Source organism: Hylobates moloch, unplaced genomic scaffold (assembly GCF_009828535.3).
Source record: "Hylobates moloch isolate HMO894 unplaced genomic scaffold, HMol_V3 SCAFFOLD_5, whole genome shotgun sequence".
Classification (NCBI taxonomy): Eukaryota; Metazoa; Chordata; class Mammalia; order Primates; family Hylobatidae; genus Hylobates; species Hylobates moloch.
Window position 1 is genome coordinate 91,106,145 of NW_026652280.1, and position 16,358 is coordinate 91,122,502.

Consider the following 16,358-nt stretch of genomic DNA (forward strand, 5'->3'; position numbering starts at 1 on the left):
CGCACCTGAATGAGTGAGGCTGCCGCCGGGATCTGCCGGTTGAAGTGCTTCTGCCTCTGCTTCTGCTGCACCTTCAGGGCAAACCCCGAGCCAAGAATCCCCTGGGAAAGAATGGGCAGGAGGTTCCCGTCCACACATGCCACTGCCAGCTGGGTGCAGCCTCAGGACGTGGTTGCCGGTCACCGTTGTGGGAAGGCCAGGCATGGTCAGTGCTGGAAGCCCCCCCAAGTCCCACCTCGGGCCCAGCCTGCCTGTCCTGGGCCAGCATGGGGGGCAGAACTTATACCCCAGGGCTCATCCAGCAAGGGGCCCAGTCCCATGGGGCAGGGCTGGAGCCTCTCTAACCCATTCCCAGGGAGCATTCTGGGGACCAGGTGGGCTGGTCCATCTGTATGTGCGCAGGAAGGGGTCATACCACTGGGATGGGGGTCGCAAGTGAGAAGGCAGTCCTCAGCTGAGGAGGACCACTGCTGCCGCCTCACCCAAGGACAGCTGATGGATGCAAAGGACCCACCCAGAACGGCTGATGGGATGCAAAGGACCCACACAGAAGCTAGGGAACTCCCTGTCTACAGAGGGGATCACGTGGTGCACATGCATATGTGACGCACAGGCACACACAATAGATATGCACAAACACACACAAACACACTAACACACACACACTAACACAAACACTGACCTACACTAACCCACACACTAACACACACAAACATACTAACACACACAAACACACATAAACACTAACACACACTAACCCACAGTAACCCACACTAACACAAACACACACTAACACACTAACAAACACACACAAATACACACTAACACATACTAACGCACTAACACACAAACACAAACACATACTAACAAACACACTAACACATGTCTACATGTCATGTGCACACATATAGCACATAGATGTATAGTATACATACCTGTGACACACAGATACATAAATACACATACGCAAACATACTGATATACATGTATAATGCATACATGTGCATACAACACAGCACATACTAAATGCAACATATGCACATACAATATGTATACACTGTATGCACGCACATATACAGTACATACACACCCATGTGATACATATACACATACCCATAGTATACAGGTAACATAAAATTATACACATAACACAAACACATATTATGCACATACACACATAACACACATACATCCACATACGGGCATTGCGAACTAGACACATCACCTTACAATCTATGGTTTCTGGAAAGGACACGGAACAAAACCCCCCCAGCCACAGCGTGGAAGTGCCCCCTCCAGGCACAAGATTCTGCCTCCATGGGGCGTGGCAGCAGCATTGCCCACCCCCCCAGGGCCGAGTGAGCAGGCCTGCCCCACACTGCGTCCATGCACAGCCACTCCAGGCTGCCTCCCACACTGCCTGCAAGGACCCCAGTGGGGACTGCAAATAGGAAGTCTGCATCCAGGGCCCCAGGGAGGGCAGGTGGGGCTCTGGAGTATAGCACCTTCTAGAAGGGAAGCACCCTCTTGGTTCTGAACGTAAGTGGGTCTGCTCACAGGGAGGGGCGTGCAGCCACCCCAGGGCCCCAGCTGTCCGAGGAGCCGGGAAAAACACACCCGTGGAGCACCTACCGCTGGGAGTGCAAAGAAGGAGATGGCAAAGACAGAGAAGCAGGAGGCGATGGTCTTCCCGACCCACGTCTGGGGCACCTTGTCTCCGTAGCCGATGGTGGTGACTGTGACCTGTAGGAAGTGGGACAGTGGTCAGCCACGGATGGGACTGGAGCCTTGGGAGGGCCACCTGCCTAACCCAAACCCACCACTCTGATGAGCAGAGAGGCCGACAAGAGACCCTGACCACCAGGACGACCCCGTGTGACTCGGCGAAAGCACCAGGAACAGAGCCGCAGGATGGCGTGTGTCTCCCAGGCTCTCGGCGTCGCACACAAGGCATGTCCCACCAGCACATGCAAGGAGCCCAGCACCCATGAAGGGCCAGGCCTGCTGGCTGGGAACGTGGGCCTGGGAGCTCACCCCCCACCTGCTGCCTCATCTGCCTGCCTGTTCCCAGGAGGCTGGGCCCCTGGGCCACCGACGTTGCTGTGTGCCGGCCCCCAGGAGACCGGGAGCTCCCACTGAGGCTGGTCGTCAACAAAGAGCGGGGCTGGGATGACGCGCTGCTTCCTGACGCCACTCCAGGGCACCAGATGTTTTATTTTCCTCTTTTCTGAGAGTACAAGATGCAGCTCAAGCCTTCTTCTTGGTGGGAGAGCCATCCGTCCAGGACGTGTGGTGGGACAATAGGAGGCTCCCCCTACCCTTGCCTCCCACTGGCATCTGAGGTTTGCTTCCTGGGGCTTCCAGTCTGAGCCTGGAAATGTCATCCTGCAGGACTTAGGAGCCTACCCTGGCTGGGCCTGGTCTGTGCAGGCTGCCTGCTGGGTTCTTCAGGAGCTGGCACTGAGCCCAACAAGGAGACCCAGAGTGGCCCTGAGGCATAGCTCACCCTGTGGACACACAGGCTCATGCCCGGGCTCACCTGGACAGCAGGCGTGGTGGCCCAGACCATGGCTGTGGCTGCGGGAGGTCTTTGCAGCCCTGCTCTGGGCACCACACTCAGGATAGCCCAGCATTTACCCGCTTGGGGCTTCTGGTCAAGGCCAAGTGACGGCCACCGCTTGCAGGCCCAGGAATGTCCCAGCTGGGAACCACATGGAGACGCCCATCGGATTCCCAGCCCTATGGGCCCAGTGCTGATGGCAGGAAGGCCTGAGGCCTGTTTAACACACTCTGATGGAAGGCAAGAACAAACCCCCGCCCACCTGAGCCCCCACAAGACCAGGGTCCCTGGGCCACCCCGTGGTTTCCACCAGCCACTGAGGAGGAGGGAGGGTGGGGAGAAGCCCCATGGCCACCCCCGGGCAGGGGTGCACAGGCGCACACGTGGACAGAGAGGCAGGTGCACATGGCTCACGCAACTGCCTCGAACTGCCAGAGCAGGAGGCTCGGAGGCTCAGGTAGCAGAAGCGGTCGCATTGCGGGAAACCAGGCTGCACCGATGAGCACGTTAACGAACACTGACGAACACCAGCCACCGCCGCCAGGCCACAGGGCAGGACAGGCCTCTGCTGAGTGCTGGCCGCCACCCAGGCCCCTGCCCCCCTAGTGCCCTGACCGCACGTTCGCTCATGGTCAGGATGCTTCCGCAGAGGCTGCTCGCAGGCTACCTCCCACAACTGCACACGGAGCTCTCCCTGCAGTGCCGCCGTCCTTAAGAGACACACACGTGCCTCCATGCCCCCGCCACACACACAATGTGCACAGGAAGCTGTTTACTGCCAGACCACCCGGCTCTGTGTACGTGGGCGCACACTCACAAACATGCCTCATGCAGAGATGGGATGCTCCACACATACACGTGTCTGTGCGTGTGCACACATACACACTGAAACACACAATGACCCGGTTAGCACACACACGTGCGTCGCACACATGACAAGGTCATGTAAAAAGGGAGCTGGTCCCCATGTCCGAGCCTGACACTCTCAGGGCACATTCAGGTGCAGACACCTTGAACGCGCAGCGCAGGCACACAGAGCGCAGCGGGTCCCTGCGGGGTGAAGCCAGGCCATGGGTGAGGCTGACAGTGGCTGGCAGAGAGGGGGACCCTGGGGGAGCCGGAGCCCCTCGTCTGCAGGGTGTCCTCCCCAGAGGGCCTGCACCCACATGCACAGGCTGGGCTGCCGCTACCTTCCCCAGAGGGCCCAGGTGCACTGGGGTGGGGAGTTGCAGAGGCAGACACAGGGCTGCAAAGTAGGTGGGGCATCGGAGACCCTGTGCTAGTCCTGCCCTGGGGAGTGACTCCCACCTGGCGAGCCCTCAGCCCAAAGGGCCTCAGCCCAGGGTCCCAGCACATCCACTATTTACCAAGTCTACAGCAAGTCCAAGAAAGCACACACAGGTGGCCCAGAAATGGGCCTAGAAGGGCCTGGGCAGGGCAGGGATGCTGGCCTATCCTGGCCTTAAGCTCGGAGGGCCCCTGCAGCCTGGACAAGTAAGCAAGAGGGCTCCAGAGTCTGTCTAATCTAGATTTCTTGGGGGGACACTCACCCCTTCAGTATGAACATGCTGATTCCTACTTGTTCATCCAGCAACCTCCTATTCATCCCTCAGACCTGCGCCTGGGCTCGCGCAGCCCCTGCTGATGCCCTGAGGCAATGCTCACCCCTCTACCCCTGGCTCTGCCTCCGCTCTGCAGAAGGGCCCCTCTCAGCACCATCTGCCTGGCATGTGCAGCCCGAGACTTGAGGAGCAGCCCAGTGCAGGCCCAAGTCCCACCCTGCCTGGACATCCTCCTAGCACTGGGTCTGGAAGGACAAGGTTAGGCTGAAGAAAGCGGGGGTGGTGGGGTGTGGCAGACCAGTGCCCAAGGTGGGGGTCAGGTACGAGAAGCAGGGTTGAAGGGCTGCGTCCAGAACAGGGCTGAGTCTGTGTTCCCCAGGCAGATGTGCACTGATGATCTGCTGGGGCTGGGCTTAGGGACAGCAGCACTCACTATGGTTGGGGGACACTAACAGGCACTCCTGCTCCCACCCAAGCATAAGCAGTGGGACGTTGCTCTTGACAGACAGGCCCGGGTCAGGCGTGGGGATCCCCGTCCTCTGGGGAGCCAGACTTTCTGGAGATTTGCAAAAATGCATATTTTTCTTTCGATAATATTTGTTTTGGAAAATATAGAAATTTTTCATAACATTATTTATGAAAATGTAATGGGTCTATTATTTTAATAAAGTAATATGGAATTGTTTTTATATGTCTCCACTGTATTAAATATTGATGGCACAATGCCCACGAACCAGGCTTCTCCGTCAGGGGTGCCAAGGGGCCCTGAGACCAAGAGGCCTGGGCATGGCTGCCTCCCGAGGAGTCCAGGGACAAACCCAAGATAGGCTGAGAGGCAGGAATTGGCCTGAGGGGGGCTGGGTGGCAAGTAGTTGGAGGAGGCCAGCAGGGAGCTCGTGCCTTGGGTGCCAAGCATAAGGGGCACCGGCAAACCCAGGCATCAAGACAAATGGCACGGGCTGGTGTATTAAACGTCATTTTAATAACAACATTAAATTATTTTAATATATGTTAAAATCATTATTTTTTAAATGAAAATACCATATTTTGATTTATTTAAAAATCTAATACAGAAACTCCATGATGAAGGTGGAATGGAGTAGGGCTGGCCTGGAAGTCAAAGTGGAGTTGGGGTCGGGTGAGCAGGTGAGGTGGCCACCTGCTCGGGTAAGGACACCCGAGACCACCTCCCAAACCTGCCCCCAAACAGATGAGAGCCGCTGAGGGTGGGGGCGTCACCTCCTGGGGCTGAGCTGGGTGCACGTGGGCACCTGCTGGCTGGCTGGCTGGCTGGCTGGGTGGTCAGGCGTGCCCTGAGTGGGAGAGAAAGGCCAGCCCCAGAAGTGCCCCTGGGTGTCTGCCCACTGTGGAGAGCACACATACAGCAGAACCCAGCTCCAGGACCCCACCTTCGCCTGGTCTGCCCGTCTGCCCAGACCCGGCCCCAGACCCTCATCCTCAAGTTAACGAGGAAACGGCCCTCCCTGCAGACCTGTTTGCTTTTCCTGCATTCAGACACAAGCAGCTCAGGAACGGGCTGTTTTATGGTCACCGTGCTGGGGATTAGTCCCTGATGGCCCGCCACCTGGAACGCAGATCCACATGTCTGTCTCCTGGGCTGCAGCTCCTTGCCAGGGCGCCAGCCACACGAGGCACACAAAGTCACGCCCATGGCAGGAACTGTGGGGGCAAGCGAGGAACGCACATCCCACTGGTCAGTGCATTTCCCCCGCCCTCCTGCTGGCCTGTGCCTTCACTCTTGTGTGAAGAGACGGGAGGCATTGGGGAGGCTTCTAGTCCCCCCACATTCCACCCTGAGAAACACTGGGATTCTATTCCCTCCTTTCAGAAGTAGCCTCCTCAAGGCTGGCCTTAAGGGGAGGACAGAGGCCAGCCCAGAAACCTGAGCTCCAGCCACATGCCAAGCCCTGGCTCCCAGAGCTCACTGGCCCCGGCTGGAAACGTGGTAGTCATTTGCCCAGAAGGAAGGGGTGATCCTGGCTGGAGATGTGGTGGTCGTCTGTCCAGAGGAAGGGGTGGTCAAGAGCGGGAGCAGGGGGTAGCCCAGAGGTGTCACACTCCAGCTGGCACTCTCAGGTCAAGATCATCTATGGAGGAGGAAACTGAGGCTGGGCAGTCACTGTGCTGAGGGCTCCCCATTAGAAAGTGGCCAGGCAGACAGCTGGACCAAGGCCTGCAGGACCCACGCTCCCCACTGTGGCCCCCCAAAGGCAGAGATGGGCTAAGAGGCTGCTTCAGCCATTGCAGGCCCAGACCTTGCCCAGCCTTGAGAGCCCAGCCTGCCCATGAGGAGGCACCCAAGGATGGAGTCAGGAGAGCGCAGCACCCACGCTCAGCCCCACAGCTCCAGGGAGGGCGGCAGGGGCTCTGGGACATCCCATGTGGCCACAGCCATTCCCAGGTCACTGTGCTGGGGCCCCAGCCATGAGGAGGCCCCTGGCTCTTCATGGAGGCTCTGGGCCAAGGGCGCCCTCCCAGGCCTGCTCCCCTCTCCAGGGCCTGGAAGGAAGCCCATGCAGGATCTCCCAGAGCTGCACCCTCGGCCTCAGTGCCCCCAGTAGGCTGAGCGCACAGAGGTCCAGGCAGGTGTCCCCTCTCGTAGCACGATGCCTGTCTCAGTGGTTCCAGGGGATGCGGGACAATGCCCTGTGAGTGAGGGCCTCGGGCCCCACCTGGCACCCTCGCCTTGCCTGGTAGTCCTGCGGCTGCCCTGCTGGCAAGGCCGGGCTGGCACCATGGCTCTGAGTGTGGGGGGTCAGTTCTCACCCTGTCCGTCTGGCCTCAGGCAAAGCCCCAGCCTGTTCTGTGCCTCAGTTTCCCCCTCTCAGGAAGGTGCATGATCACAACACACTTCTCACGGGCTGCCTGCTGGGTGAGGGCTTGGCGTGTGGCCAGTCTGTCACTCACTCCTAGAATTTGTAAAGTGCTTTGGTGCCCCTTGCAGACTTAGAGACCCAGTCTGGAGCCTGTCTAGAGCCTTCTGGGCCTCTGCTAGCTGGTGGGCTCCCCCCATGCAGGGCTGAGAGACGTGCACTCCACTGACCTGGGTGACACTACGGAGGGCAGGGCCAATGAAGGTGGAGGAGAGGGGCCTAGGGGGGTGGCCTGGGGAAGGGGGAGCGGTGGACAGAGGGAGGCCCCTGGGTAGGGGGCAGGACTGTCTCTGGGGCAGAGAAGGGTGGGGCCAGCGGTCCTGGGGCTCTAACAGGCCAGGCACTCACATTCCGAGGGGATGCCCAGCCCCCGTGGGGCCGCCCTGGAGACTCCGGCCTGGCTCTCAGGAAGAGCCATAAAGGGGCTGACGCCGCCAGGTGGGGGTGGGGGAACAAGCCAGCAGGCTGGCAAACTCTCAGGGTAAAAGCAAAAGCAGACACACACCCCAAAATAAACCCACTTCCTTTCAGCAGGAGAAAGTAAATAAACGAACACAAATTCACTAGGGCCAGGCCTCCCCATCACATGGAGTTCTCTCCTCACTCACGAAGCCGGGAGCCCCACACACGGGCTGGTGGTGAAACTGTCAACACCCCCGCGGCACCCAGGCTGCAGGCCGCATCTTCCCCGAGGTACAGCCAGGCTCAGGGCCCTGCCGGAAGGTGGCTCAGGTGACTGTGTCTTGAGGTCTCAGCTCAGACGTCACCTTCTCAGGGAGGCCTCCCTGCTCCCGGGCCAAGACAGTCCTGCAGGGACACCCCGGCGGCGCTTCCCATGGCCACCTGTGAACCACAGGCCAGCCCCAGCTCACACCATGCTTCTCGCTCCTGACTGTGACAGAGAGAGCAAGACAGGGCTGCCCGGACCCCTGCCGGTGCCTGGCACAGAGCAGGACCACAAACCACACGCCTCAACAGTGAATCCACAAACAGAGACCCAGCCTCACCAGAAGGCCCTTTCGGTCCAGGGAAAGTCTCTGAGCAGAGGGATCGGTTGCAGCCTCTGGGATTACAGTCCTCAGCAGCCCTTGTAGCGGGCCCCGCATTGGCCCTGGGAGACGGACTGCTGTCTCCCATGTGCAGATGGAGAAACTGAGGCACGCAACAGGTGCGCACTCTGCCTCTGTCCCCAGGCCCACTCAGTGGGGCAGCTGAACTCGTTCCCCTTTGCATGGAACTCCAGGAGGAGGAAGAACCCCGACCCAGGTGCTCAGTGGGTGGCCAGGTCCTGCCGCCCCTCGGCCCACGGCACCTTGGCTTCCCCAGCTCTTCCTGACACCACCCCACCCTCTGGGCAGTGCCAACAGGGCTTGCCTGTGACTGCCTGGGAGGCCCTGCCCTCACGCACACCCCTGCACCAGCCCCCAGCCCCTTCTGCCCTTGTCCCGCCAGGGTGCAGCGTTGCCAGGGAGGCGGGAATTTTTGGAGCCTCCAGGTGAGGAGAGAGTGAACGGCAGGCAGTCAGACTCGACTTCAAAAGGCGGCTGAAATGTAGGAATGGGGTTCCAGCTTTTTTACTTTCAATTCTAAATTTAGATGCAGAGGGGCAAACAGAGCCCGGCAGCCTCCTGTTTTCAGAGACCCCCAGGCGCTGAACAGAGGAGCCCGTGTTTGCAAAAACTGCTTCTCCCTCCTCTCAAACTTTAACACAAACAAACGCATTTTGTTCCAAGGGCAAAGAAAAGTCTTAAATTCTCCCCAAATGCCTCAGCAGCCAGGGCAGGCGCCACACTCAGGGGATCCGAGAGTTCTCACATCCAAGTTGCGTATCCCCACCCCGGCGAAGGGGATAGGAGGGGACACTCAACCACTGAGCTGGCACCTTCACTGGACAGCTGTGAAAACTGGTGGCCGGCAAGGGGAGGGACCTTCCCAGGAAGTCCACCTGGGCCACCCACTGTCCTAGGCTGGACTGCATGCCCCCAATTCATATTCACCTGGCCCCACAGAATGTGACATTTAGAAATAGGCTCTTTGAAGATTCAATCAAGATGAGCTCCTCCTGGATCACCCTAAAGCCAACGGCAAGTGTCCTCATGAGACAGGGCCTGATGCAGAGGAATGAGGTGGCCACACACTGGGCACTCCTGGAGTCTCCAGCCATGGGGAGAGGAGATGAAAGTTCTCCCTGAGCCTTCGGAGGGGCCAGCCCTGTGCACACTTCGCTTCGGGCTCTGGCCTCTAGAGCTCGTGAGTTTCTGCTGCTCTGCGCCCAGCAGTTCGTGGACTTTGTTGTGGCCGCTCCAGCACCCTCTCAGGATGTGTCTGAGGGGTGAGGTGTCCACAGAGTCCAGACAAGGCCTGGGGCAGATGCGGCATGATGATCAGAATGGCCTGGCCTCCAGGAAGCCACCTCCCACCCAGTAAGGGCCTGTGGCAGCCCCGACGGACGGACGGACGGACGGACGGACATGGAGCAGGCCTGGCTGCCTGGCCGGCGAGGGCGTGCTTCACTCCCCGGTGGGGTGAAGGAAGCAGGACAAAGGAGCTGAAAGAAAACAACTGCTCAGGGCGCAGTTGCAAATTGGCAAAACTGGCTTAAAAGCCCCCGTCTGGGCTGCTGCCCCTTCTTGCGTTTCTCAAGTTCTGTTTGTCCGAGAAACGCCAGGAACACAGCCCATAACTCAGGCCTCAGGGGCCGCTCCCCCCAGACAGCTGCAGGGCAGCTGAATGGGAGCTGTTTGCCCCACAGCCCCAGGCGGCGGGGGGCCCAGGGCAGCCAGGGGCGCAGGGCCCGGCAGGAACAATGGCCAGGCCAGGGCGCGCGATGGCCGAGGCTTGGGCTGCAGCTGACGGTGCAGGCCGGGGCACTGATGCCAAGCCGGGCACAAAGGGGCCGTGTTCCCGGCCAGCGGGCGGATGTTTGCACAGGTGTGGGAGTGGGAGTGCCGCTCTGCCGCGGGCTGGGGGGCTGGGGAGTTGCGTCCGCTGCCCACAGCTCCAGTGGGCGGCTGGGAAGGCAGGCAGGGCAGCAGCGAAGGCTGAGCACTGCTTATCAGCCGTGCCGGGGCCAGTACCCACTGGCTTCTGCCGCACCGCCAGCTCCTCACTGCCCACCTTGTCTCCAGCCTCCCGGGAACTCTCCTGGCTCTGGGCAGTCCATCCCCTGAGCAGGCCCTACCCACTCACACTCACTGCCGGCAGGCTCCCGCCGGGGGGCGGGGCCCTTCTGCCCAAACCTGCTCAGGCCTGCCACACTGGGGCCTTCGGGGACACAGTCCCCCAGGAAGGTGGGAAGAGGCCGAAAGTGGGGCCTGCCCCAACCCAGGAGCTGTGTCAGCATGCCCCTGCCGTCCCTGAGTGGTGCGGCCCTTTGGAAGCTTCCAGAAAACCTGCTGACTCGGCCTAAGCCAGGAGCCACTGCTGAGTGTCTGGCCTTACGGGGGAAGCGGAGGGGGAGAGGGAGGAGGCGCAGCAATCACAGGGACACGTGCCTGCCGGGGGAGCCGCCCGGAGCTTCTCGCCCTGCCCAGATATGCTCCGATGGTGGTGGGGGGTCCCAAGAGCCAGGAAGACCGGTCCTTTCTGGAAGGAGGACTCGGGGCAGATGGACTGGGTCCTGGCACCACCACCATGTGTTTCCCATGGCTGCCCTGCCCGCCCCCACCTCCAGCCTCTGTGCGGCCCCCAGGCCTTGGCTCCCACCCTGTGTGGGTTTCGACGGCCTCCTCCCCAGCCCCCAGCCCCTGTTGCTACCACGATCCCATCTGACCTGTTATTGGACTGAGGGAGCCGGGAGGTCAGTAGACAAGGGCAGACGTGGGGGCAGGCTTGTGGAGGCAGAGTGGGGCACCCCGTCACCTCGGCACTTGGGCTTCCCAGCCCCCACCCAGGGCCGCTCCCCAAGGTGTGATGGTGCCACTCTGGGCCTTAGTGGCCTCTGGAGGGCCCACCCGGCCCTGCAGCTATGGGGGGAGATGGGATGGAGTCACTCCCTCCCTGCACTCTGGCCTCCAGCCAGCTGCTCCCCTCGGGGTACCCACGTGTTCCCCCCAGAAGCAACCCTGAAGCTCCATGTGTATATAAACGCCGGCTTTCACTGGAGGATTTGAAGGCAGCCCCCAGCTCCCAGAGGGACACTGGCAAGCTAGGCCTGCCCCTAAAAATGCCTCAGCCAGCATCCTCTGAGCCATGAGAAACTGCTGCTGGGCCCACATGCCAGTGACGTGGGACTTGGGGAGCCTGCAGCTCGGAGGGCGCACCCTGATTCCTGCAGCTGCATCCTCATCGGAACATCTCCCTCTCCCATGTGCAAGCCTGACTCCCTGAAGGAAGCCCCCACTGACATGGCCCAAGACACCCTGCCCCACCCCTCCTGCACAGCCTCTCCAAGCTTTGGGTGGCTCGGTGTTCCAGTGTGGGATCTGCCTGCTGCACACCCACTTCCCCACGGCTCCTGGGCTAATCTAGGTGGCTGGAACCCACCTTCACAGCCAGGGGCAGCCTCTGGGCCCATAGGCTGGGTCCCTGCCCACCCTAGGCCCAGCTGCACCTATGTTGCCACTGCCCAGGCCCGGCTCCAGAACTTGCAGGCCCAGCATCCACTGGAAACACGGGGGCTCTCTGATCTCTGCTGGGGTCTCTTGAGCCATCGTGGTCTTTCCCATTTGCTGTCTCATGTCTGGCTCCTTGGGGACAAGGGCACTTACAGGGCCTGTGCGGACCCTCAGAGACACGCGAGGTATGCATCTGAAGCCGCTCTCCTGGGGCCCTGCCAGGGTGAGGGCCAGGGTGGAGGCAGGGAATGGGCAGCCTAGGACGATGGCGGGAGGCAGAGCCATGGGGGAGCCAAAACCACTAAGCCCCCAACACACGCTCCAGTGACCCCTCCGACTTCCCCCTCAAATCTCGAGTTCAAAGATGAGACGTTCAGAACTTCAAGATGGTGATGCCAAAGGACTTGACACTGAGCGTGGGGACCCGTGCCAGCGGCTCCAAGTGCAAGTTTGTGGACAGAGGCCTGTGAGCGTGCAGGTGAGAAGCCTCTGCCAAGGCCTGAAGTCTCGAGACACCAGTGCCCTGATGTCCTGCCCACTCCTCAGCCCGAGCTGCCCCTGTCCCCATGCCTGGAAGTTTCCAACTTACCACCCCCCACCACAGCGCATCTGCATAGCTGCCGAACTCCACGCGGCCTGACTCGTTCACCGCGTCCTTCTCAGCCAGGTACACAAAGTATGAGGAGAAGATGAGGCCCAGGAAGCCGATGTACAGGGTGGTTATCAGCTCCTAGGCCAGAAAACAGACGGTATCGGGCTCCAGGAACCGCAGGCTGGGAGCCTCCTGTGCAGACGCCTAAGGCAGCGAGTCCCAGCGATCACTGGGCATCCTACGCCACTCCAGCGCGGTTCACATGCACAGGGTCGGCTTCAATAAAACCCACTCCTCACAACTCTGGTAAGTGGTGGGTGAGGGTTACCCCCAGAATGAGGCTCAGCCCTGGGGTTGCCCTAGGCCCACCGTCTGGGCCGGCGCAGGCTCCACTGATTGCCCGGCTGTCTTTCCCACCACGTGACAGAACCAAGAATGGACCAGGACCCAGGAGATCCTCAGAGAGAGGAAGGGTCCCCTCACCCCACAGAGCCAGGGGCGAGTGCAGCCTGAGCCCGTCTGGGTGCAGCCCTCGGGAAGGGGTCTGGTGGCTCCGCCTTGACCAGGTTCTTGATTTGCCTGGGTTTTTCATTTCTGACTTTCTGTCTTCATTTGCCTCCAGCTCAGAGGAAGGTGAGCACATCATCAGCCTGGCAGGCCAGGGTCACCGGCACCAGGCTGAGGTGGAGCATCCAGACTGCGCTCAGGCTTGGGCTTGCTCTGAGATCCTGGGCCCTGTTCAGGTACCCTTGCGCCCGGGCACCCACCTGCCCCCAGGGCCTCAGCGCATCTCAAGCTGTCCTAGTGTGGGCTGCTCTGCTCCCTCCGTCCTGCCCCCAACCTGGGCCCCACACCCCTAACCCGGGCCACCCACCTGGCGGTGGATGAAGACCACAGAGCCCAGGAGCCTCCAGGTGCCTCCCTGGCGGTCGACGTGTAGCATCCTCAGGATCTGCAGGAAGCGGATGCCCCTGGGAAGGAGATGGTGTGGGGCTGAGGGAGCCAGGCTGGGCTCAGATGTTCACTCCGGGCCTAGGGCTGGCCGATGGCATGGATGTCCCTGTCCCTGTCCCTGCCGGGCGTCCACTCTGGATGGGGAGGCTGGGTATACGTCCGTCCCGACAGGGGCCTTGGAATTTCCTTCCCAGGCGCAGCCCCCCTGAGCCTGCTCTGAATCTGCGCACACAGGGCTGAGCTGGGGGTCGGCCAGGCACCTCCAGATTCCCTCAGTCCCCAGACTGCCTTCTGGGGGAGCCCCTCGGGTCAGCCCAGTTTGCAGATGGGCAGGCTGTGTGCCCAGATGGTCAGGTTACCACCCAAGTCCTGGAAGCTCAGAGGCGCTGGCACTGGGCCAGAGCCTAGGGCTGCCTGAGGCATCTTGGGTCTGAGCCGTGCCCTCCACACTTGCCTGCACCCACCCTGTTCCACCCATCCCAGCACATGGCTCAGTGCCCCCGGGGGCAGTGGGCACCAGGGCACCTTGCATCAGAGCAAGGTGGATGGGGCGTGAGACCACCCACGGCTCAGGAGGGGTGCTTGGGGCGGGGCGGCATGGCAGGGAGAGCTTGTGGCATAGACGCACCTGATGGCTGACGTGGCAAACACCTGCCCCTTGGAGCCCACGCAGAGGACCACCATGGAGGCCACGACCACGATGAGGTCTGTGGAGTGCAGGAGAGGGGGAGCTTGTCGTGATCGCCACAGCCAGGGCCCCGGGGAAGAGCACACACCCTGCCCTCATCTGGGGAAGGGGCTTGCTGGTCAGGCGGGTCAAGCCCTGATGACTGGAGACATGGAGACACCTCGGATGGGGAGGCAGGCAGCGTCTAAACAGAGAGACCCAACCTCTGTCCTGGCCATGTGGAGCCCCCAGCCCAGGCTGGGCCCTGTGCTGAGCCCTGCAAGCGGCCAGAAAGGGCAGGGCCTTAGGCCTGGACCATGGTTCTCAGGCCGCCGAGGGTGACTGGCCCACCATGAAGCTATGCTGGGCTGTGAGGCTCATGGGAATCTGTGAGGGACCAACCCCCCTCCCCCAACACCATGATCAGCGTCTTAGTGTAGAGGCTGCTGAGGGCTGCCAATGCTCCTGTGCTGGGTCCTGGGCAGTCACCCCCTGCTGGCCTTGGGGTTCCCCAGTCCTTAGGGGACTCCATCTGGTAGGGGTCATGAGGTGGGGGTCCTTCCTGGTCTGGAAACCTGGGCGTGACCTCTACAGGGCAGGCATGACTCACCGATGATGGAAATGGGCTTCCGGGCAAAGCGCAGCCGCCCCCAGAGGCCCACGTACTTGCTGCGGCAGCCGGCGGACCAGAGGCGGACCACGTACTCTGTCCCGAAGAACACCACCAGCACGATCTCCTGCGGGGACAGAGTGGGGCGCTCACTGCAGGCAGGCTCGGCCTTGAGCGGCTTCAGACCCTGCAACCTGTTCGGACCCAGCAATGCTGGGGCCTCCACTGAAGGACACCCTGAGAACAGCAGGCCCAGGTCCTGGCCTGCCGGGGATGGTGGTGCCTGCGCACAGAGGCCCTGGAGGGCCAAGCAGCTTCAGCTCATGTCCACAGGCAGTGGAGCCCAGGTGAGGTTGCAGCTCTCAGGCCAGGCCCACCCAGGCCAGAGGAGGCCCCACACCAGGAACCCCAGCCTGGGACAGAGGGCGTCCCATGCTGGGAACCCTAGCCTGGGTCAGAGGGGGTCCCACACCAGGAACCCCAGCCTGGGTCAGAGGGGGTCCCATGCCAGGAACCCTGGGTGCCCTCTGTGACAAGCACTTTCCCACCAGATCCAGCCCCGGAAAGCCTCACAGCTGGCCTTTGAGCCTGGTGTACCTGGGGTAGAGGCAGCCTCTGGACCACTTTGCCCTTACAGGGAGTCACCTGGCTCCTCTGCACCCCAACACCTCCTCAACTCCACTGACACCAGAGGGCAGAGGTTCCTGGAGGAGTGGGAATAAGACCCTCAGAGCTGGATCCCACCCCCTAGGCACAGAAATGGGAAGCTGGGCCTCAGTTTCCTCCGCTGTAAAGTGTGGATGCAGCAGGGCCAGGCTCAGTGGGCTTGGTGGGGACTTACTGCCAAAATGCAGCTTTCATGTGAAGTGCAGCCCATTGTGACACTTAAAGCGCAGCGGCCACCTGCAGGCTGGAGCCCAGCGCCCAGGCAGCTGGGGTATATGGGAGGCCCTTGGGGAAGGTGTGTGGGGCTGGAAGATGAAACCAGCCCCGACGTGTGAGAGGCACTAGCCACACAAAGCCACAAAGCCACAGGCATACGGCATCTCAGGGCCACTTCTGGCGGACTCCTGCCTGTCCTCCCTCAGAAGCCAGGCCCTGGAGGGGACTTCTGCTCCCACTGGGTGACAGTGGCTGGCCTTGCTCCCATGCCATGCCCCCACCAGGGAGTCCACTGTGAGCGGTCAGCTGGACACTGCCATCGCTGGCTCCCAAATGTTATTAATTAGGATGGAATGATACTTACACCATCCAACATGTGTTTGGGGCAGGCCCAATGGATAAGGGGAGACATGCTGGGAGCTTAGTTGCTCTCCTTTTGCAAAAATGTTTTTGGCTCATGACGTCTAATCCTTCAGGGGTGTGGGGGTGCATGTGGTAGGGTGCATACGGGAGATGGCGGGGGTGTAAGGTAAAGAAAGAGTGTGGGCCAGGCACGGGGGCTCACGCCTGTAATCCCAACACTCTGGGAGGCTGAGGCGGGCAGATCACGAGGTCAGGAGTTCAAGACCAGCCTGATCAACATGGTGAAACCCCATCTCCACTAAAAATACAAAAATTAGCCTGGTGTGGTGGCGCACGCCCTGTAATCCCAGCTACTCAGGAGGCTGAGGCAGGAGAATCGCTTGAACTCAAGAGGCAGAGGTTGCAGTGAGCCGAGATCACACCATTGTCCTCCAGCCTGGGTGACAGAGCGAGACTCCATCTCAAAAAACAAAAAACAAACAAACAAAAAAAAACAAAAGGTGTGGACACCTGCAGGCTCTGTGGCCTCATGGGGGGGGTGTGGGTCCCACCTCTGTCCTCAGCTCCTGGGGACCAGGGCTCTAGGCTGAGGTCCGGCTGAGCTCCTTAGAGAAGAGGCTACCTTGGTCTTGTCCACCCCCATTTCCCAGGCCCCAGAACAGGATCTGCTCCAGCCAGTGCCCAACATGGACATGCTGGATGAACGAATGAAGGAACA

At 60.8% G+C, this 16,358-nt stretch overlaps 1 protein-coding gene across 5 annotated transcripts in view; it reads right to left on the reverse strand.

The window, feature by feature from the left end:
• KCNQ1 (potassium voltage-gated channel subfamily Q member 1) overlaps positions 1-16,358 on the reverse strand; it is a 396,978-nt gene that overhangs the window by 263,735 nt on the left and 116,885 nt on the right. For 3 of the 5 annotated variants that reach the window (XM_032153801.2, XM_058439072.1, XM_058439071.1), the window contains exons 3-8: positions 14,396-14,522; positions 13,747-13,825; positions 13,039-13,135; positions 12,162-12,302; positions 1,633-1,743; positions 6-101 (exon numbers count right to left, since the gene is read on the reverse strand). In XM_032153801.2, coding sequence (XP_032009692.1) covers positions 6-101; positions 1,633-1,743; positions 12,162-12,302; positions 13,039-13,135; positions 13,747-13,825; positions 14,396-14,522 — 651 coding nt within the window. The remainder of the gene's footprint in view (positions 1-5; positions 102-1,632; positions 1,744-12,161; positions 12,303-13,038; positions 13,136-13,746; positions 13,826-14,395; positions 14,523-16,358) is intronic. The other 2 variants (XM_058439070.1, XM_058439073.1) reach the window with 2 other exon arrangements.